The sequence below is a fragment of the Eumetopias jubatus genome, unplaced genomic scaffold (assembly GCF_037043125.1).
Source record: "Eumetopias jubatus isolate StellerSeaLion01/CBP00866 unplaced genomic scaffold, mEumJub1_p1.0 scaffold_10, whole genome shotgun sequence".
Taxonomy (NCBI): Eukaryota; Metazoa; Chordata; class Mammalia; order Carnivora; family Otariidae; genus Eumetopias; species Eumetopias jubatus.
The window spans coordinates 97,101,019-97,123,520 of record NW_028274816.1 but is presented as its reverse complement, the minus strand read 5'-3'; the positions used below and the strand labels follow the sequence as shown (position 1 = coordinate 97,123,520).

The window sequence follows — 22,502 nt, the reverse complement described above, 5'->3', positions numbered from 1 at the left end:
TTTCTAAAATTTTCACCTATAAACACTCTGTATTTTCAAAGGAGAAAAGATTGATGCCACTAATCTGAAAAACATTCTTGGAGACATGGGGATAGAAGTCAATGATAAGGAATGTCTTGATCTACAAAAATCACTACCAGTTGATGGTGAGCTGCATCTGCAACCTCCAAAGAGTTCAGTTTTCTGGTTCTACTTGTGATATTTATATTTTAAAGTGACACATGTTCAGGTGTTACCTGCACCCATCCTTCAGCTCTTGATTTCATATGAACAGTCTATTACTCTGTGCCAATTCAAGTACAGAATTCAACTGTCAAAAGAATCCTTTTCCAGGCGCCTGGGTGGCTCAGTTGGTTAAGTGACTGCCTTCGGCTCAGGTCATGATCCTGGAGTCCCGGGATCGAGTCCCGCATCAGGCTCCCTGCTCAGCAGGGAGTCTGCTTCTCCCTCTGACCCTCTTCCCTCTCGTGCTCTCTATCTCTCATTCTCTCTCTCAAATAAATAAATAAAATCTTTAAAAAAAAAAGAATCCTTTTGCACAAAATCAGTGTTGAGGAAAGATGTTACTGATGATTTTGAAAGGGAGAGGAAAGAGGGATGTACATATTGTCTCTCTCAGTAACATTGCAGAAGTCCTTGTAAATTCCTGTTCTCTCCCAGAGTCACTTTTCCTTACATTGCCCCTGGAGATTCCCTTTTCCTAATCCTTATCCCTTCCAGAGCTAAACCCTGAAAACTCCTCCCTGTTAAGCTCAATTTCTTTTTTTTATTAAGTTTTTATTTTAATTCCAGTGCAGCTAATATACAGTGTTATATTAGTTTCAGGTGTGCAATATAGTCATTCAGCAATTCCATACATCACCCAGGGTCTTTTTTTTTTTTTAAGATTTTATTTATTTGAGAGAGAGAGAGAGCATAAGCAGGGAGAGGAGCAGAAGGAGAAGGAGAAGCAGACTCCCTGCTGAGTAGGGAGCCCAACACAGGGCTCAATCCCAGGACTCCAAGATCATGACCTGAGCCTAAGTCAGATGCTTAACTGACTGAACCACCCAGGCACCCACAAGTGTACTTCTTAATCCCCATCACCTATTTCACCCATCACCCCACCTATAGCAGTTTGTTCTCTATAGTTAAGAGTCTGTTTCGGGGCACCTGGGTGGCTCAGTTGGTTAAGCGACTGCGTTCGGCTCAGGTCATGATCCTGGAGTCCCAGGATCGAGTCTGGCGTCAGGCTCCCTGCTCAGAGGGAGTCTGCTTCTTCCTCTGACCCTCCCCCCTCTCATGCTCTCTCTCTCTCTCTCATTCACTCTCAAATAAATCAATACATAAATACATAAAATCTTTTTTAAAAAAAAGAGTCTGTTTCTTGGTTTGTCTTTCTCTTTTTTTCCCTTTACTTGTTTGTTGTGGTTCTTAAATTCCACATATGAGTGAGATCATATGGTATTTGTCTTTCTCTGACTGACTTATTTCACTTAGTATAATACTCTCTAGCTCCATCCATGTCATTGCAAATGACAACATTTCATTCTTTTTTTATGGCTGAAAAATATTCTGTTATATATATAACATGGTATCTATATGTATAATATGGTATACATATATACCGCATCTTTATCCATTTATCTATCAATACATACTTGGGCTGCTTCCATAATTGGCTCTTATAAATAATGCCTGGGCTGCTTCCATAATTTGGCTATTATAAATAATGCTATAAACATAATTTGTCTATTATAAATAATGCTATAAACATAGGGGTGCATGTATCCCTTTGAATTAGTGTTTTTGTATTTGGTGGGGGGGGGTAGATACCCAGTAGTGTGATCAGTGGATCGATTATTGGATCTAGAAAAAAATAACAGCTAACATTTGTTGAGCCCTAATGATGTGGCAAGTTCTGTCCTCACCACACACAATGATGACACGTTATGCCCATTTTACAGTGGAGGAAACTGTGGCACAGAAAAGGCCAGAGTTTGTTGCTTAAGGCCGCAAAGCTAGGCAGCAGCAGAACAAGAATTTGAACCCAGGCTCTTTACCTCTAAACCATATATCACTCTATACCATAGTAAGAACTTTTTCATTGCTTAACTTCATCATGATTTGAAGGTGAAAGTGGATAGATTTCTAAAGTTAGTCACACAAAGGAAACTCTGACCCTTATATTCTGTTTGTGACTCATTCTCTGTCCTGAACTGTGCCTTTCCTTCCAGATGATCAGAAAGTTTTTCGGAATAGATTGCTATCAACTTTGAAGTCTTTCAAAGGTGGGTAAGAAATATAATGAGAAAGTATATAAAATTGAGATTTTTAATCTCTGTATTTGTATTTTTTTCCTAGTTGTTAGGTCATGATTCCTCTGCCATTCCTTCTATATAGTAATCTTAAAATCTTTTTTTTTTTTTTTTTGGTGCTGTACAGGCTTGATCCCCAGGGTCAGACTCAAAGGAATCAGTCCTAAGAATCTCCACAATTGTTTTTCTATGTACTTTTGGATAGGTCTAATTAGACTATTAGCCTTCACAGTGCTGAAAATAAGCATCATAATGCTCAGCTGTGAATTGTTAGTTTTCTTCTATTTTTCTTTTTTCTTTCTTTCTTTTTTTTTTAGAGAGAGAGAGAGCCAGGGGGAGGGGCAGAAGGAGAGAGAGAGAGACAGAGAGAATCTTAAGCAGGCTCCATGCCCAGGATGGAGCCCAATGAGGGGCTCAATCTCATCACCCTGTGATCATGACCTGAGCGGAAATCAAGAGTCAGACGCTTAACTGACTGAGCCATCCAGGTGCCCCTCTTCTATTTTTTCAATATAAAAGTTGCCATATGCCTACTAAATATAAATTAAAGAAAAAATAATCATCCATAGTCCTACTATCCAGTCATTACCAATCTTAATATTTTGAAGCTTAAACTAGCAATAATCTCATCAAGTTAAACTAGCAATAATCTCATCAAGTCAAAAGTGCTCTGAAATTCCATTGGAAGGCTCTATAAAAGACACCAACATACTAGTCTTGATAAGTCAAACATAGTCACTTTTTCTTGCAGTGGTGGAATACATTGTTATCCCTATAGTTAAGCAATTAGATAAAATAGTTGGCTTGCCTAAGAGCCATAATATTAAAACTGCCTCCAAAACTAGAATCACATTGACTTAAGACAGTTACAATATGATAGGTTTAGGGGAAATGAATCCATGTGATGGAATAATAAATTGATGTTGTCCATCTGAGATTCACTCTATTTATGCGCTTGCTGACTGCAGAATGTCAGAGAGAATCACACGCATTATTTACATTGTTCATTTTATGTATATTTTTACTGGGCATACAATTTTAAAGTTTATTTAAGATTTTATTTATTTATTTGACAGAGACAGAGAACAAGCAGGGGCAGCAGCCAGCAGCAGAGGGAGAGGGAGAAGCAGGCTCCCCGCTGAGCAGCGAGCCCGATGCAGGGTTCGATCCCAGGACTGTGGGATACAATTTTAATTCATATATGTTAAATGACTGCATGATACAACTTCACCCTATAAAATAACTTTTTTTTCCTGTGGCAATCAACAGCTATGACTATGTAGTTTTCTGCGGAATGAAGATATAATGGTTCACTTACCAATACCCTGTCATTAGAAATTTAAGTTGTGGGTTCTTTTTTCTTTCTTTTTTCTTTACTTTCCTTTTCTTTCTTTCTTTCTTTCTTTCTTTCTTTCTTTCTTTCTTTCTTTCTTTCTTTCTTTCTTTCTTTCTTTCTTTCTTTCTTTCTTTCTTCTTTTCCTTCCTTCCTTCCTTCTTTATTACAAGTAAGATTATAATGAAAATTTCCCTCTCCCCTTTGGCATAGCTTTTTCTGCATTCCCAAAAGTGGAATTAGTGGGCTAAGAGTTATGAACATTTTAAAGAATCATGATAGTTGTTGCCAAACCACTTTCCAATAAGGTAATTCCAGTTAACACTGTAACCAGCATCCAGACCTATTGAGAATTGAATTAACTCATCAGCACAAGAAATTTTTTTCATATTGTGTCTTTATTGGTTTTTTTCTTACATCTCCATCCCTTTCTAAGGAGGAAAGATTGATGTCAACAACCTGAACACAGTTCTGGGGAACATGGGGATCAAGCTCAAAAATAAGGAACTTAAAAGTGTGTTACAAAATCAACCTATGGATGGTGAGCATTGTAAAAAATTGTTTTGCCTTTTTGGGGGAGAGCTTAGAATCTTGGGATCATATGTAAGAATTTCTTTTTTTTTTTAAGATTTTATTTATTTATTTGACAGAGAGAGATAGCGAGAGAGGGAACACAAGCAGGGGAAGTGGGAGAGGGAGAAGCAGGCTTCCTGCCGAGCAGGAGCCCGATGTGGGACTCGATCCCAGGACCCTGGGATCATGACCTGAGCCGAAGGCAGATGCTTAATGACTGAGCCACCCAGCCGCCCCCATATGTAAGAATTTCTAAAACTAGATGGATTTGAGGAGTTTAAGATATTTTTAAGATTCATGGAGAAGAACTTGGTCTTAAAGTAAAAAGAAATCCTGTCTTTTTTCACCTCAGTGCATCTGAAATTATCACCCTAATCAACAGTGATTACTGCTGAGAGGATATTCACAGCTGATAGCATGCCAGAGAATGGTAGAGAGAAACAAATATGGGGGCAGTGGGGGAAATGAATGAATACCTAACCAAGAGAGCCTGAAATAACTGAGAGAAAAATATCCATAATAGGAACTAGTAGAACATCATTAATATTTCCTCAAATATCCAATAAGCCCATGTCACCACCATTTTGAGATAGATACAGGAGCTGAAACACTTGAGAAGCCTTATTGCGAATAGATGGAAGATGTGAAGCCCCTTGCTTAGTATCTGTGCTAGATGTAAGGTTCACCAAAAACAAACAAAACAAAATGAATTGACCTTTATGGATGATATCTTTTGCCATGCTCATAAGAAAGTACTGAAGACCTAAGAACTGAAGATAATACATTTGTCATAGTCAGACCCTGTGTTCAAGGGACATGGGCCAAATGCCACTGTCCTTCTTACTAATAAGGAATCAAGCACTCAAACCAGGAAATATAGATTTAAGGTGAACACAAATTATTTAATAGAATATATGGACTTTCATTGGGCCCTACATCACAACTTTCCTGTCTTGTGTCATTGTCTGAATTTTTTTTTGTCTTACAGCTGATGGAAATGTTTCTCTGAAAAAAGTGATGAGTAATGTGACAGCAGTTACAGGCAAGTTAAAAGTTATCAATAAGATTAAAATTCTAATTCTTTAATGACATTTTCCCATCTTGTCTTTTCAATGAACACATAAATCCATAAGCATAGTACTAATTTCCATGATTCCCCCTCAACAAAATAACTAGAATATTTCCAATATAATTGCATCAACACATGGTTGCTTCCCTATCCCTTTACCATGCCTCCCCATTTTTTGAGATAACACTCTCCTGAATTTTATATTGCCTATTCTTCTAAAAAATCGTAATTTTATTACCTGTATAACAGCATAATCTTTCATTTTGTTTCATTTGCCTCTATAAAAATGCTTTTGTAAGTGATGTGCAGTGTTCCCTAACCCTAATAATGTGAGAAATATATAAAAAAAAGCAAGAAATCATTGTCCAAAAAGTCAGGATCGTGATAACCTTCTACAGAAAGATTGTGGATAGGGATTGGAAAAGACTATGAGAGACCCCCAGAGTGTTATCAGTGTTCTATTTCTCACATAGATGTTGGTTACAAGGGTGTTGTTACAAGTGCTTGTGTCTAATTGTCCAGAGTCAGTCTTTGGGTTACCCATATTAAAAATTTTTTCTCATTTCTCCATAACAAGTCCTATTCCTCTAAAATACTTATCAATAATAATGCTTCTGATCTTCACCACTGAAAAAACTGAAAATCTGTATCAAGGATAAACTACTGGCCACACACCAAATCTAGTCCTTTGACCCTTTTAAAAAATAAAATTTTATTGGAACACGGTCATATTCTTCATTTATGTATTATTAATGGCTGCTTTTGTGCTGTAATAGCAGAGTTGAGTAGCTGCAACAGAGGATCTATATCCTGCAAATTCTAAAATATTTACTATCTGGCTCTTTACAGAAAAAGTTTGCTAATCCTTGATCTAGATTATCACAATAATAGTTGAAGTAAAAATTAGGATATTGGCTAAATAATCTAATAATTTTAGGAAAAGTGGAGAGCGATGTTAGGTTAATCTTTACATTCTAATTTACAAAACAATTGCCTAAATCCACAGTTTACTGAGACTTATGCTGTCTTAGCCCCAATGTTATGAAAGTGCATCTTTCCCTAGGGTCAAGGGAATAAGTTCTAATTCTCCGCCTGCCCTTTACTCCACTGGGCAGGTCTTACTATACCTTTGTTTTGTATCTAGCAGCCAGGGATGGTGATGTATAAATGTGGACAATTTTATTTCATATTTTTGAATACTTAGATAATTAGAATACTTGAATACTTAATAATACTTAGATACTTAAATAATATTATCAACTTTACTTGCCATTTCTCTTTTTTAAAGGAGAAAAAGTTAATGTCAAAGATCTGAAAAATATTTTGGAAGACATTGGGATAGAATTCACACCTAAAGAATACCTGGAACTGGTAAAAAATCTTCAAGTTGATGGTAAGCATTTCAAATACTATTAGAGTTTTCAAGGGAGGTTGGTCCTGTGTGTTTAAGACAACTTAAAAAAAAAAGCTGTATTTATTACATATGCTAATTTTAAAACAACAACAAAAAGAATGTCTAAGAAATTTTAGCATGGCCTTGTTCTTCCTTTGGAAAGTGTAATTTGGTTCTTTCTTTGGGAATCAGCAACTCTGTTTTCTTGGATCCTGCCTTTGGATGTAAAATTTTCAGCTATATTGTTGTTGCCTTCAAAACTAAAAGTTAAGCTGAGAGATGTAAGGAAAAGTAAGGGCAGGAGGAATACAAAGGAGTAGGAGAAAGAAGGAAAAGTCAAAGAAAGTGAAAGAAAGATGTTTTCATATTCCATTGTGTCATTTGCCACCAATTACTGGCTTTGCACTTGGTCAGACACAGCACTCTGTAAGTTTTCTCCATTCTATGGTTGCAGATTCATTGGAGGGTAAAAATCAAAGTTATCTCTAAGACAAATCATTTAAAAGTGTCTTTATGAAATGATACATTTGTTCTGTCTCTTTAAATAGCTATATCACTTTATCTGTGATGTCAATTTTGCCTTTTCTTACAGATTATGGAAATGTATACAAAAATAGATTGCTAGATGGTGTGAAATCTTTCAATCGTAAGTAACATAATGAAAAAAAAGATAAAGAAGATTCTCCTGCGTCGTATTTGTAGTATCATTTAGCTGTTCTCTTGTGGATCTTACCATCTCTTATCTGAACTGATTTTGCTATTTTGAATAGAGCTGCCTTGTTCAAAATCTTTCATTTTGCTGCTTAGTGAGTTTGGTTTTTGTCAAATTTAGTTTAAGAGCATATTTAAATCTGGATCTACATAGAAAATGTGAGGTAAAGAATTGGCAGTTGTTCAAGGCATTTCAGTGACTTGAAGAACTAAACTGAGCATTTATGCCCCACCTACCAGAAAGAAATTTTCAGTTTGTGTCTCTCCCATTGCAATTCATTGGATAATGAATTTGTACTTTGTAGGATTGTCCTCAAGACCAAGGAAGAGGTTACAATTCTAATTTCATTTTGTCCACCTTTGTGGACACTTGAATGTGTTGTGTCATTGATATTTTTGCTGCTAGCCATGATGTGTGGGGATTCATTGAAATTTTCTCCTTCAGGAAAGTCATTAAATTTCTCTTGTGTGCCTGATTCTTTCTTTAGGTGGGAAGGTTGATGTCAGTAACCTGGAAGACATTTTAGAAAACATGAAAATCAAGCTCCCAGATGAGAAGCTTAAAGATTTGTCACAAAACCTACCAACTGATGGTGAGCATCATAGATATTAGAGACCTTTTAAGGGAGATTTAGATTTATAAGCTTATATCTGAGAATTCCTGGGACTAGATCTGTTTGGATGCTAATATGACTTTTTAAGTCTTTTTAACTCTTTAAACATAAAAGAGTATTTTGATTCAGTGTATTTTCTTTAATCTCAAGGTGCATGGTACATGTGCTAGAGTGAGTTATAGGTGATAAATATTTACTTGAAAGAAGCTGAAAGAGGGCATATTACCCGCAGAGAACAGGTTGCTAATTTCAGATTAACTACATGATTTAAATCTTTTAAAAGTCTTGTCACCCAAATACCATATGATTTTTACATATGTGGAATTTAAGGAACAAAACAGATGAACACAGAGGAAAAAAAGAGAGGCAAACCGTAAAACAGACTCTTAACTATAGAAAACAAACTGAGGGTTGATGGAGGGAAATGAACAGGAGGATGGGTTAAATGGGCGATGGGTATGAAGGAGGGCACTTGTTGTGATGAGCACTGGATGTTGTATTAAGGTGATGAATCACTAAATTCTACACCTGAAACTAGTATTATACAGTATGTTAACTACCTGGAATTTAAATAAAAACTTGAAAAAGATTTAAAAAAAAAAAGTCTTGTCACCCAACTATACATTCCTGTTGGGAGGAGGTAATCAAAAGAGTGTGACTACTGGTTGACCCTAGAGCCGGACACAGGCAACCTGAGGCTCCTCACTTCCTCCCCTGTCCCTAGAATATATGCTCTGCCCACCATTCTTACAGTGGGAGCCATGTTCAAGGATGCAGTCTTGAGGGAGCAATGCGTTTTGAAGGCACCTGGACAGTATACAAGACTGAACCCAGTTAAGGCCTCTATAACTTTTAAGATTCAGGAGGGTAGATGCAGAGATCTACTCTTCATCTGGCCACCCAGGAGAAGCTTTGTATGTAAGTTCCCTTGCTTCTTAAATCTGCCATCTACCAATCTGGAGTGCTCTGCCTCATTCTTTGGTCTCTCTCTGCCCTCTGTTTATGGGGCCAGTTTTAGATTGCACCCAGGAAGCTTTCAAGGTTGTGAACCAACAGTTCCTCTATACATTTGTAATATTCCAACTTCCTGATCCCTTCACCCTGTGTTTTGGCAACAACTTACATTATTCCTTCCTGGCCTACCCTAGGAACTTTTAAACAGCAATGTTTTACCTTCTCTTTAAATAGCCTTCTAGGGCGCCTGGGTGGCTCAGTTGGTTAAGCAACTGCCTTCGGCTCAGGTCATGATCCCGGAGTCCGGGGATCGAGTCCCACATCGGGCTCCCTGCTCGGCGAGGAGCCTGCTTCTCCCTCTGGCCCTCACCCCTCTCATGTACTCTCTCTCTCATTCTCGCTCTCTCAAATAAATAAATAAATCTTTAAAAAAAATAAAAATAAAATAAAAAATAAAATAGCCTTCTAGGGCACCTGGGTGGCTCAGATGGTTAAGCGTCTGCCTTCGGCTCAGGTCATGATCCCAGGGTCCTGGAATCGAGGCCCGCATCGGGCTCCCTGCTCCTTGGGAGCCTGCTTCTCCCTCTGCTTCTCTCTCTCTCTCTCCATCTCTCATGAATAAATAAATAAAATCTTACAAAAAAATAAAAATAAAATAAAATAGCCTTCTAGGGGTGCCTGGGTGGCTCAGTCGTTAAGCGTCTGCCTTGGGTCATGATCCCGGGGTCCTGGGATCGAGCCCCGCATCGGGCTCCCTGCTCAGTGGGAAGCCTGCTTCTCCCTCTCCCCCTCCCCCTGCTTCTGTTCCCTCTCTCTCTGTGTCTCTCTCTGTCAGGTAAATAATCTTTTAAAAAAATAATAAAATATAATAAAAATAAAAAATAAAATAGCCTTCTAGAAGGGGCACCTGGGTGGCTCAGATGGTTAAGCATCTGCCTTCTGCTCAAGTCATGATCTCCAGGTCCTGAGGTTGAGCCCCACATCTGGCTCCCTGCTCAGCGGGGAGTCTGCCTCTCCCTGTCCCTCTGCCTTTCCCCTTGCTCATGCTCTCTCTCTCTCTCTCTGTCTCAAATGAATAAATAAAATCTTAAATAAATAAATAAATAAATAAATAAATAAATAAAATAGCTTTCTAGGAGTAACTGGCTGGCTCAGTCAGATGAGCATGCAATTCTTGATATCAGGGTTGTAAGTTTGAGCCCCACATTGGGTGTAGAGATTACATAACATACATATATTAAAAAATAGCCTTCTAGGGGTGCCTGGGTGGCTCAGCCAGTTAAGCATCCGACTCTTGGTTTTGGCTCAGGTCATGATCTCAGGGTCCTGGGATGGAGCCCCACGTTGGAATCTGTGCTGGACACAGAGTATGCTTGTCCCTCTCCCTCCCCCTGCTTGAACTGTCTTTCTCTCTCTCTCTCTCTCTCTCAAGTAAATAAATAAGAACTTTTTAAAAAACAGCAATTCTAATTTTCTTACTCTAATTACCAAGGCATATACTCCTCATATTCATCAAAAATACCAGTGCCTGCATTTCTACATTAATGTTGCTTCATATCTTTTATAGGTTATTTTTTTAAGATTTTATTTATTTATTTGACAGAGAGATATAGAGAGAGCACAGGTAGGCAGAGCAGCAGGCAGAGAGAGAGGGAGAAGCAGGTTCCCCACTGAGCAGGGAGCCCGATGCGGGGCTCGATCCCAGGACCCTGGGATCATGACCTGAGCCGAAGGCAGATGCTTAACTGACTGAGCCACCTAGGCGCCCCCTTCATATCTTTTAATACTATCTCATATTCTTTTACCTCAGCAAAATATTATTAGAGCAATGTTTTATAAATCCAATATTCATTCAGATTTACCCACTTTTGCCTTTTCTTTGCTATTCATTCTTTCTTCTACTTCAGACCTTTCATTTGGGATAACTTTTCTTCTGCTTGAAGTAATTTCCTTTATTTAGGATCCCTAGTGACAAATAATGATTTGTGGGGGGGTTTGACATAAAACATCTTTATTTTACCCTTATTTTTGAAAGATATTTTCTCTGGGTTTAAAATTCTAGGTGGATAGTTATTTTTGTTCAGCTCATTAAAGTTATCATTCCACTATCTTCTTCTTTATAATGTTGCTGATGAGAAGTCAGCTGTGAATATTGGTCTTTAGAGAATAATCTTTCTTTTCTTTTAAAACATTTCTCTTTAGTTCTGAAGTTTCACTACAATGTGGAAAATAGGAATGGATTTCTTTCCACTTATTCTCCCTGGGGTTCTCTGGGACACTTGAGTCTGAGAATTGGACTCTTTCATCAGATCTGGAAAATTCTCAGCTGCTGTCTCTTCCAATATTGTCTCTATCGCATAGTCCTTTTTTTTCTGTAGACTTCCAATTAAATGTATATTAAACCTTTTTCCTCCATCCTCTGTGACACTTAACCCCTCTTCAATATTTTCTGTATTTTTCTTCCTGTGGGTCATTCTGGATGGTTTTGCATCCAGTACACTCACTCTTCAGCTGTGTCTTGTCTGCCATTGCATCTAGCTATTTACCTCTTGATTTCATTTCCTGTATTCCTGTTGTTTATATCCTTTTTTGTATTTTGTCATGTATTCTTTTGTTTTTTTATTCTCAATTTCCAGAAATTCAGCTTTGTTCTCTTTCAAATCTAGTGGCTCATGTTTTTTAGTTTTCTGCAGATAGTTTCAAGTTTACATAGTTATCTTATAATCTTGGTCTCATAATTCCAATTAATAAATTGTGGGTTTTTCTTTCCTCTCTTTTATTTCTTCTGATTCTCATTTACAGTGTCCTTATTTCCCTATGTGTTTGGTTATTTACTATATGCTGTTCAATGTCACTGAAAAATTACCGTGAGAATTCTTTGATACCTAAAATGAAATGCATTCCTCCAGAAAGGATTTCCTTTACTTCCTATTCACTTGAGTTTACTACCTGTCAGAGACATTTCAATTATGACATTTCATTACTAACCACTCATAAGTTTTCATGTTATAATTTCCTTTCCTCAGCTCTGCTAAATTAGTTACCACTACCTTACTTGCTTTCTAATTTCTAAATATTTGTGAAGTTTCTTGTTCACTGGTATCTCCTCTCCTATATTGTTGTTATTTTTTTGTGTGAGTGATTATATTTTTATTACTTTCCTTTCATTTTATTGAAGCTTCCAAGAAGAAGAGGAAATAAATACTTGTGGATAGTAAAATAAAAGGTTTTGAAACATTACCCTAGCCAACAAATTGATCAAACTATTTTTTTTTTCTGAGAAAAGAAACTAAATAACTGAAATACAGACTGAGATCTCCAATTAAAAATTGAGAGGTGAGAAGCTATTGGGTTTAATCCTCAGGCTAGAGGGCATTATGTACATATGGAGCAAAGATAAGCATTTATAAACCCAGATCAAATAAATAGTACTCTGCTTCCCTCAATGATTCCCATTATTATTATATACATAATTAGCTATTATCCCCTAGCTGTTGATCCTGTGAAATCAGCACAAATTTTCCTTGTTAGAATAAAAAATAAAAGAGAGATTTCTGAAAATGTGTCCTGATAGAGAGGCTGAAAGAAAGATCAAAAGTGTCTTCTTACTTAGGCTTAGTGAAATAAGTAATAAATAAATGAAGGCTCTGTGAGGACAGGAGCCACATCTGTGTTGCTCGCTGCTATATCCCCCAGTGCCTAGCACATGTATGCCTATATTTGATACTCTATAAATATTTGTTGAATGAATGAGAAATTGAATTAATTAATATGTTTATTTAACCACTATTCAAGGCTTTCAACGAGGACTTTCCAGTTATGGTAATTAATAGGTGTTAACTAATAGTTCACTGGAAGTTTATATAAAATGACCTTGTGCTGTCCATGTAGCACAAGCCCCCAAGGGGCAAATCTGTAAACTCAGTGTATGGAGAGGGCATACTGGAAACTACCCCAAAGGAAAAATGGGATTCCACAGTAATAAATAGCATATTTTTTGGTAAGAAAATGCTAATAATATGCATTATTTCTAAGTTGGGGCTGTTGCCCTAAAATATACTGCATCTACAATCCTGGAAAAATATCCTAATATAAGAGCTTAATTCTATTATTCTAACATGTTCCATTTCACTGTTTAATTTTAAAGTGTTTAGTATTACTGTGTGCAAAGCATTATGCTACTTATTGGGCTAGGATGTCTAGGTGGATACAGAATACATACATTCTTTTCATTTATTTTTTTTTTTTAAGATTTGTTATTTATTTATTTGACAGAGAGAGACACAGCAAGAGAGGGAACACAAGCAGGGGAGTGGGAGGGAGAAGCAGGCTTCCCGCCGAGGAGGGAGCCTGATGCAGGGCTCTATCCCAGGACCCTGGGATCACGACCCGAGCCGAAGGCAGATGCTCAACAACTGAGCCACCCAGGCGCCCCCATTCTTTTCATTTAAAGGCACTCATAATCTTTGAGTATGGAATGAACATATCTAGTAGAAAAAAATTCAAAAAACTAAGCTCCAGTGTCAGTACTGGAGAATGTTAAATGGGGAAATAGCTAGACTTAAAATTCCAAGTGGAAGATTTTGCTCTTGTTCTGGGAATCTGGTATAGTAGGTGGTATAAAGTGAAGAGAACAAGCCTGAGGAGGGAGATGTTACATGGTGTGTAGAGGCTGAGATATTAAAAGAAAACAGAATAAATAATGAAATTAATAGTTAACATTTTTAGAGAGTAGTTTTCTGTTTATCTGCATATGTGTTTTCAACAACAAATCATAAAGAAAAAATTAATTATTTTGTTCTATTTAACAATCTTTCTCAATCAGTGCACAATTTTATCTGTCTGAATTGTGGCTTATTTTTTAGCTTCTGGGATGGCTGATCTGCATAAACTGCTAAAGGAAATTAAGAAATTCACAGGTAAGCAAGATGTTTTGTGAAAAGATGTAAAACTAAAATGCAAATACTTCACATTCACATACATATTTAAGATTGTGTTTTCTTATTCTGTCATTGACCTTTAACTTCTAGCTCTTTAATGATTAACGTTTGATCCTAATGACATGAAGATTACATTGGATTATTTATGTTCCAGCAAAAATATTGTGGTGCTCTCTCTATATAACAAGTTCTATATTCTCTGAAACTTCATTTTTATTTTGTGATTCAGTCCAATGGGCAACACACCTGTTCATTCACTTAAAATATTTAACTAACATTTACTGTAACCCAGTAAATTTTAAGGTGAAACTTTGACAGGGATACAGATAACGTGGGCAGTGAAGATAATCTATCTCACAAGTCAGGCAGAGCGAAGAGTAACAGATTTTTGTAATGATAGTACAATTTAGATTAGGTAGCTGCCTATACATAACTTAGATTACTTTGCCTCCTATGTATTCCTTGACTATGATCTGGGTTAACGCCTCTGAGGTCATTAAGAGCATTAGAAATAAGTATTTTATTTAGAACTCAAGAAATAACTTCTGATAACTGTAAATAACCCTGTGCAGGCTTAGACACTTCATCATTTGGGTTCAGGAGGCAGGCAATTCTCATCTGTTACCATTTCTATCTTTTAAAGGAGGAAAAGTTGAAGCCAAGGACATACACAAAACACTGGGAAACATGGGGCTAGAGCTTACAGATAGAGAGCTCTGGGGGCTGTTGAAAACGTTGCCAGTTACTGGTAGGTATTTTATATACCACTGTGTATGTATGTATGGAGTATCTCTGTGCTAGTGTAAACTTCGATGTGAGAGCATCTAAAGAATGGACCCATTTGGTCTAAAAGGCAAAAAGATCAACCTTTAGTTGTAAAGAAATTATGACTTTGACATTTAGGTTTATAGTTTTGAGAGGCCATGATATCTTCAAACCTCTGTCCTGCCATTAGGAGTATCATTACTCTGGGGCACCTGGCTGGCTCAGTTGGTAGAACATATGACTCTTGATCTCAGGGTTGTAATTTTGAGCCCCTCACTGTGTGTAGAGATTACTTAAAAAATAAAGTCTTCAAAAAAAAAAAAGAGTATCAGTACTCTGAGGTTAATGAAGCTTAATCAGGACAAAGAGAAAAAGAAGGCTAAATTTTAGTAGGTAGTAGAGGACAGAAAAGGAGAAATCAGAGTGGGGAAAAAAGTATCTCTGTTTCAATGTAGAAGAATGGTCAGACTGTGCACATTAAGAATTTTCTCTTCATCTTATTTTTTTTCTTATGGAGAGGTATGTGGGCCTAGAAAATGTGGGCATAGAACTTAAGAAATTTTTAAAGTATGTATTTATGAAATTATGCTCTTCCTATTCTTTTTTTGACTGTCCATATAACCTTTTTTCTTAAATGTGTCTTATTTCACAGCTGATGGAAAGGTAGAGAAAAATACATTGCTCGATTATATAAAAGCTTTTCCTGGTAAGTGAGAATCTCAATAAAAAGGCAAGTAAAACTAAGATCTGCAGACTTTACCTTAACTTTTAAAAGCCCTTATCATTATACAATAATTAATTTATTGATTTTATTATCCCATTAGCCTGTAGATCTACTTTAGATGCAGCTACATCCAATGTGATAATTTATAGTTCTCTGACACTGAAAGGGTTTCAAAATCTATTTGCTATCCAGAGCTCTAGTTATTGTCTAACATAATTAATGAGGTTCACCATATATATATATTATATATATAGTTCATAATATAAAAAGGTAGCATATGGAATTATTATATAAATACAATTACCTATAATTTATATAACATATGATTTTTTTCTAAATACATCTTTCCTGCAAACTGTATAAAGGACCCCTGAGATGAGAATGGCAGAATATATTCTATTCCTGGCTTCCACAATAAATCTCTATTGTGGAATGTGTTGAACATGTCCCACATGTAGCCCTACACAGTTTTTTTTTTTTTATTTAATGTGCTATGGCTTTGTTCCATTGGTGTGTGAATATAGCCAGTATTTTTCTTGGATATCAGTTCCTATATTTTATCCCTATTCCTTCTTCCCTGAGGTGGAAGGTGTCGTACCTCTAAAATAGAAAGCATCCTGGAAAACTTGGGTTATGAGCTGGAGGATGAGGAACTTGAGGACCTGTGCAACCATCTGCCAACTGATGGTGAGCATGTTGTTGTGCCTTTAGGGAGAGCGAGCTCCTCTAATAAAACTTCCAAAGGTATTCATATGAAAAAAGGTATTAACTCAGATCATTAGTGTTTAAATCAGAAATCAGTAATCTGTTAAAATAGTGACTCCCCCCTGCAGGACTAAATTCCTAGATGCCAATGAGAGATTGACAGACCCAAGAAGCAGGTGGAGAAATGAAACAAAGGAAAGTTAAAGAAGAAATTTTACAATCAGGGGGAAAAAAAAGTCAAAATCCCTTAAATCACCCTAAATTTGAACTAGACTAAAAGAAAGAATATATAATGGCAGAAAAGACAAGTAATCACTTCCCCAAATCTCTACTTGTTTTGAAGAGTCTCTTCAAGAGGGAGATATTTTTCATTGGTCCTGTTTATTTCTGGGACTTTCTCTAACATTGTATGGATACACCTGCTTTACACTTCTTGCTCCGTCTTCTGGCAGAATTCTTAAGCGTGTACGTCTTCTCTGCTTCTTAACAACACATCAGGCTGGCTGTTGAAAGAAAACCTCTCTTTTGTTTTCCAAAAGGTTGAGCTACAGCTCAAGTTTGTGGTTTCTCCCTTGCCCACAGACTCTGGAGTGTTTTCTGAGGGCACTCCCTGTTTACTCTCACCACCACATTCACGAGCGTGCACAGGGCGCTTGCTGCAGAGTTGAGGGCGGGTGGGGGTTTAGCACTATGGGTGTTGGAGGTGCCAATAGGCCAATAGGCCAGGTGTGGAGTTCTTCAAATGAGGTTGTTCCAGCAGTTCATGGACAAACTTCCCTACTGAGTCCTGAAGGCCATCAGCAGAAACCACATTGTTTAATGCTCTTTAGTATTATCTGCCTATTCCTGATCTCATCCTTTTCCCCAGTCACAGAGGCCTCACCTCAACACTTTGGACGCTTCTCAGCAGTATTACACACAACTGGGGTAATTAGGAAGTCACTCACAGCTCTCCCTCCCCACCCCCCATCCTGGGGAGAGATTGTCACCAGCTAGCGCAGCCCTGCACTGTGTTGCCTTGGGGGTGGGGCAGCACTGGCAGGATTCCTTTTACCCTCTCCAGTGCATCCAAACTCATATTGTTTTGCTCCGGTGGAGTGCTGGAATCTCTCCTCAGGAAAGCTGGACCTCCACAAAGCCCTCTCACTGTGAGTGTCACCACTCTCCTGGATTTCCCAACCACAGCTGAGGGGACTGCAGCTGCTTCTGCAGCCTGTAGTACAGTCCATCTCATTGTTACCTAAGACCCACGTGGGCAAATTCCTACCAGGTTCCTTGGCATATGGTGCTGGATCCCACAATGCCCACAGAGATACTTTTGTTCATGGATGGTTGCTGAATTTAGTTGTTAAAAAGGGGGACAAAAAGGAGGGATGTCTTATGCTGCCATAATGCTGACATCATTCCTCAATAATTACGAAGTATTAAATGCCTGCTATATACCACAAACAATACTTGGCACTTGAAATATGTTATCAATAGTCCTCACAACAACTCTGAAAAGTAGATTGTTATCTTAGTTTCCCTGATGTGGAAATTGAGGGTCAATCATAGAAGTTAATTGACTTGCTCAAATCCACATAGCTGCTAAGTGGCAGAGTGCAGGTGTCAGCCCTAAAGAAGCCTATATAGGTTTATATAATTTCAAACGTTTGCCCTTTCTACTAAATAATACTGCCTCGTATAAGAGAGGTAAGCAGGGCTTCAAAGACTATGATATGAATGATACCCTCAGGGAGCTGGGTGATACGACCCTAGATATGAGGACTTTCAACCAGTAATTACACAAATTAAATGAGGGATTCAGAAAAGATTAGAAATCTTGGTGGCTGTGGAATTGGAAGCATGAAGAATGTGCTGAGTAAAGGTTGCACATGGAAGTAGCCACCTACAATATTTTAGATAGGTGAACACATTGATATTACAATATACATTGCTTTTAAATCCTGTGATAATAAGGTGGCCAAACATCATAATACTCCTGGATTCTAAAGTAGAACAAGCCAAATGGAAAGCAGGTCCAGCAATGCTTTTAAAACTTCCTAGCACTGCTGGTATTTACCCAAAGAATACAAAAACACTCATTTGAAGGGATACATGCACTGCCATATTTATTGCAGCATTATCAACAGCCAAATTATGAAAAGAGCCCAAATGTCCATTGACTGATGAATGGATAAAGATGAGGTATATAAATACAATGGAATATTACTCAGCCATAAAAAAGAATGAAATCTTGCCATTTGCAATGACATGGATGGAGCTAGAGAGAATTTTGCTAAGCGAAATAAATCAGTCAGAGAGAGACCAATACCATATGATTTCACTCATGTGCAATTGAAGAAACAAACAATCGTGGGGGAAGAAAGGAGAGAGGAAAACCAAGAAACTCTTAAGTATAGAGAACAAACTGATGGTCACCAAAGGGGAGGTAGGTGGGGGGATGGGTCATATCGGTGATGGGGATGAAGGAGGGCACTTGTGATGAGCACTGGATGATGTATGAAAGTGTTGAATCAATAAATTTTATACCTGAAACTAAAAAACAAACAAACAATAACTTCCTAGCACTGCTATGTATAGAATTTGGTATTTTATACTACAATTTCTTCTTCTGTGTTATATATTTATCGTATTTAGAATTTGATTCTTCAATTCCATGCTTATCTGGGATACATTTATAGAACAAATTGGGATAAGTTTCTAAATTTCACTGTTTCATTCTACAATATAAAGTTTTTGTGATGTTTTCTGGATCTGAGTCATTATGGCTGGGTCTCATTTGTACATTATCTTACAGATGAAAAGGTTAAGCTGAATACGCTCATGAAAAATGTAGAGCCGTTCAGAGGTGAGTGAAAGCTGATAGGAAAAAGTCATTATAAATAGCAATATTCTCATGCTTTTTTGTTATACTTTTAAGTACTTTATTCCTATAATACTGACATTATTATTCTTCTTGGTATATTAATGGTGTCTTTTATACAATAATCCAGATTGGTTTTGGGCTGTACACTTTTTGAGCAAAACTACTGCATTTTTATGTCTTAGTAAAATATCCTGCGTTCTCTGAAATTTTTTTCACTTTCCATTGTTTGAACAGCCAAAAATCTATGTTACCACAATAATTGGCATGATAAAACATTGGTATAAATCTTTTTTCTGAATAACTTATCACATAGGCAAATAAAAAGTAATATAGATACCATCTTTATAGAATTATTTATATAGTCATTTATATAAGTGGTTCTGGTCTCTTATACAATTCCCATTTCAGAGTGTTGATTTATCCCACATTTATTAGAGCATTCAAAAGGTATTTTTTTCCTCTCTAGAATTATGAGGTTTAGTTCTGTTTTTGACATTTCCTTAGAGTCTTGACTTAGCACTTTTATCAACCCTGGTCTCAATTCTGCAATTAAACCTAGATGAAACTCATAATTTAGAATCATTCATAACTCTTAAGTTTTTCATCAGTCATAATTTCTATCTTTTCAAAGGAATCAAGATTCATTTTGATGAAGTAGGTGATGTTTTGAAAAACATAGGGATAGAACTCACACCTAAGGAACTCTGGAAGCTGCAAAAAACTCTGCCAATTACTTGTGAGCATTTCTGATACTGCTGTGGCCTTTAGGAGAATGTAGTTTGAGTGTCATATATTGTTGGGGCAGGTGGGGAATCATTAAACATTCATTAAGTATATATTTATAGTCAATATATTTATCGAGCTCTTCTTAGGTTATGAGATTAAAGACAAAAATCCTTGCCCTCATGGAGGCTATTATAAGGGATGGAGCTAATTCTATTAGGATTTAGCTTGGGAACTTCATAAAGAAATTAAGATTTTTAAATTGATCAATTTTAGTTTAAGATATTGACTTTGAAATGTCTGACAGTCCTAACGCATAGAGAAAAAGAAGTAGGGGGGAAAGAGGAAGTCATGTAAAAAATGTCAAATCAAAAAGATGTTTCAGAACAGTAAAAGAGATAAATATAAAACCTTACTCTATTCCTTCCCTTTATTCTTAAAACCAAGGAGGAGAAGGATGGGTGGATAAGAAATTAGATAAATTTGTAAGGCCAATCAGGTGACATTATTGTCTTTATGAAATAGTCTCGGAGCATCTGGGTGGTTCAGTTGGTTAAGTGTCCGACTTGGTTTCGGCTAGGGTCATGACCTTGGGGTCCTGGCATAGAGCCCAGTGTGGGGCTCTGTGCTCAGAGGGGAGTCTGCTTCCTCCCCCACCCTGCCCCTACCCCCACTCATGCACTCTCTCTCTCTAAAATAAATAAATAAATCTTAAAAAAAAAGAAATAGGCTGTACTCTTGTTATGAATTTCTGTGTCACTTTCTCCATGACATCAATTATGACTTCTCTTATAGCTGATGGAAAGGTGTATTGCAGTCGGTTGCTAGATGGTTTAAAGACTTTTCAAGGTGAGTGATAAGCATAATAAGAAGCCAAGTAAAAATGAGACCTTTTAAGTTTTATGTTTCCTTTTGGAAATCCCTTTATTTTTTTTACATTTATTTTTTTAATTTAATTTTATTTTATTATGTTAGTCACCATACAGTACATCATTAGTTTTTGATGTAGGAAATCCCTTTAATTGCTTAATGATAATGATAGCTACTTTCTTTTGATCATAATGCCAGGCACTGTTCTAAATACATCTAGCAACCCATTTAATTATCACAAAAGTCCTAAGAGATATGTACTTATATTAGCACCATTTTACAGATGGGAGATACAGATTCACTTGCCTAATAAGGTCACACAGTTTGAACACTGGAAGAGGATTTAAACCCATATTCCTAACCACTCTGTTATATTTAACAGTTAGGTTATTAACCTTTTTCATTCCCCTTTATGACTTACAACTCAAGTTCAATAACCAGTAAATTTGTAGAAGTAATTTACAGTTATAATGATTTCAAACTCAGAAGCCAGAATTATGGCTGTTATTTCTGACATATTCCCCCATTATGAATAATAAGTAAAGAATGAGTAATTGACCTCACTTATTTTCTTTGCTTTAGATGTCTATAACAAATTTTAACAGAGTATCTTATAACGTATGTAAGGGATATGTTCTTTTCTTCACATTCCCCAGCCCTGCCCCCTGCCACCTTAGTTTTGTGTTTTCCTTGAACATTTGCATTTCTCCCTCCCATTAGGGTTTGGTGCATAGACTTAACTAGAATTCTTTTAATTTTAGGCATAATTCCACATTTTTATTTCCTCTTTCTTTCTTAAGGTGGGAAAATTTTAGAGAATAAAATAGAAAACATTCTGGAAAACTTGAACTATGACCTTAAAAGGAAAGAAATCCAAGATCTACGCAATCATCTGAAAACTGACAGTGAGTATTTCATTTACCACTTACACTTCCTGTCAGAAAAATCTTTGAAATCTTCTCATGAAATCTGAGTACTCTTATTCAACTTCACTTAGAAAGTTAGAAGTACTTATAGAGTTTTAATCCTCAAGGATGAGAAATATGACTTCTGGTTATTATTCCCAGTATTGTCAGAGGATCAATAGGGCACTGGTAGATTTAAATTTAGCTAGGAAAAACAAAACAGCACTTCAGACAAAACAACAGGAGTTATTGAAATAGATATCAGAAAAGGTCAGAAATGGACAAAACCAAATGAGGAAGTAGCAAAGGTTTAGAATTTTTTGGTATGTAATATACAACTAGAGGTGATCATATTCTCATTTAATAAATATGAATGTTATGTTGGGTTGAAATAGAGGGTCAGCGATATCTCACTTTAGACCAATAATATGGCACCAAAGAGATATCTGTTAAGTAAAAAGGATCAAATGGAAAAGAATTAAAGAATTAAAGATCTAATTTAGTGTTTGTTAAAACACCGTCTTTAGAATTCTATAATGTGGTTGGATATAAAAGAAAATGTTTACATCAACAAATTTCCTCATGTAAGGAATGACAACTTAGAAAATTTCATGGAAAAAAAGAGATCCTATTCCCAATAGCAATACATATTTTGTTTATATATGATTTATGGTTTGTATTTCAGATAATGGAAAGATTTCACTGAGCTCCTTTATGGGTACAGCAAATTTATTTTCTGGTGAGTGAGAAGTAATGATGAAAAGATGTAAAATCAAGATCCTATGTTGTATGTACATACCATATTTTAATTGTATATCCCAGTATTCTAAAACTGTACACAAGCCTTATTTTACCAATATGCTGATGACATATTTGTTTTTAAGAATATAGATGGGCTTTTTATTACCTGTGATTTTAGAAGTATCATTTTTTTTAAAGATTTTATTTATTTGACAGAGAGAGCACAAGCAGAGGGAGAGAGAGGGAGAAGCAGGCTCCCTGCTAAGCAAGGAGCCCGATGTGGGACTCGATCCCAGGACCCTGGGATCATGACCTG

The 22,502-nt window shown here is 36.6% G+C and overlaps 2 protein-coding genes across 3 annotated transcripts in view; both read left to right on the top strand.

The window, feature by feature from the left end:
* Positions 1–5,335, top strand: part of LOC148163370 (uncharacterized) — a 50,487-nt gene extending 45,152 nt beyond the window's left edge. Inside the window, 5 exon segments of the mRNA XM_088027268.1 lie at positions 42–146; positions 2,217–2,270; positions 4,067–4,171; positions 5,192–5,286; positions 5,288–5,335. Coding sequence (XP_087883394.1) covers positions 42–146; positions 2,217–2,270; positions 4,067–4,171; positions 5,192–5,286; positions 5,288–5,335 — 407 coding nt within the window.
* Positions 5,336–7,908: 2,573 nt separating this feature from the next.
* The window catches only part of EFCAB3 (EF-hand calcium binding domain 3), a 129,666-nt gene continuing 115,072 nt past the window's right edge, over positions 7,909–22,502 (top strand). The window contains exons 1-10 of one of the 2 annotated variants that reach the window (XM_088027266.1): positions 7,909–7,969; positions 13,810–13,863; positions 14,528–14,632; positions 15,302–15,355; positions 15,956–16,060; positions 18,879–18,929; positions 19,579–19,683; positions 20,466–20,519; positions 21,341–21,445; positions 22,131–22,184. In XM_088027266.1, the coding sequence (XP_087883392.1) occupies positions 7,909–7,969; positions 13,810–13,863; positions 14,528–14,632; positions 15,302–15,355; positions 15,956–16,060; positions 18,879–18,929; positions 19,579–19,683; positions 20,466–20,519; positions 21,341–21,445; positions 22,131–22,184 (748 nt within the window). Of the gene's footprint in view, positions 7,970–13,809; positions 13,864–14,527; positions 14,633–15,301; positions 15,356–15,955; positions 16,061–18,878; positions 18,930–19,578; positions 19,684–20,465; positions 20,520–21,340; positions 21,446–22,130; positions 22,185–22,502 lie in introns of those variants that run through there. The other variant, XM_088027267.1, reaches the window with a different exon arrangement.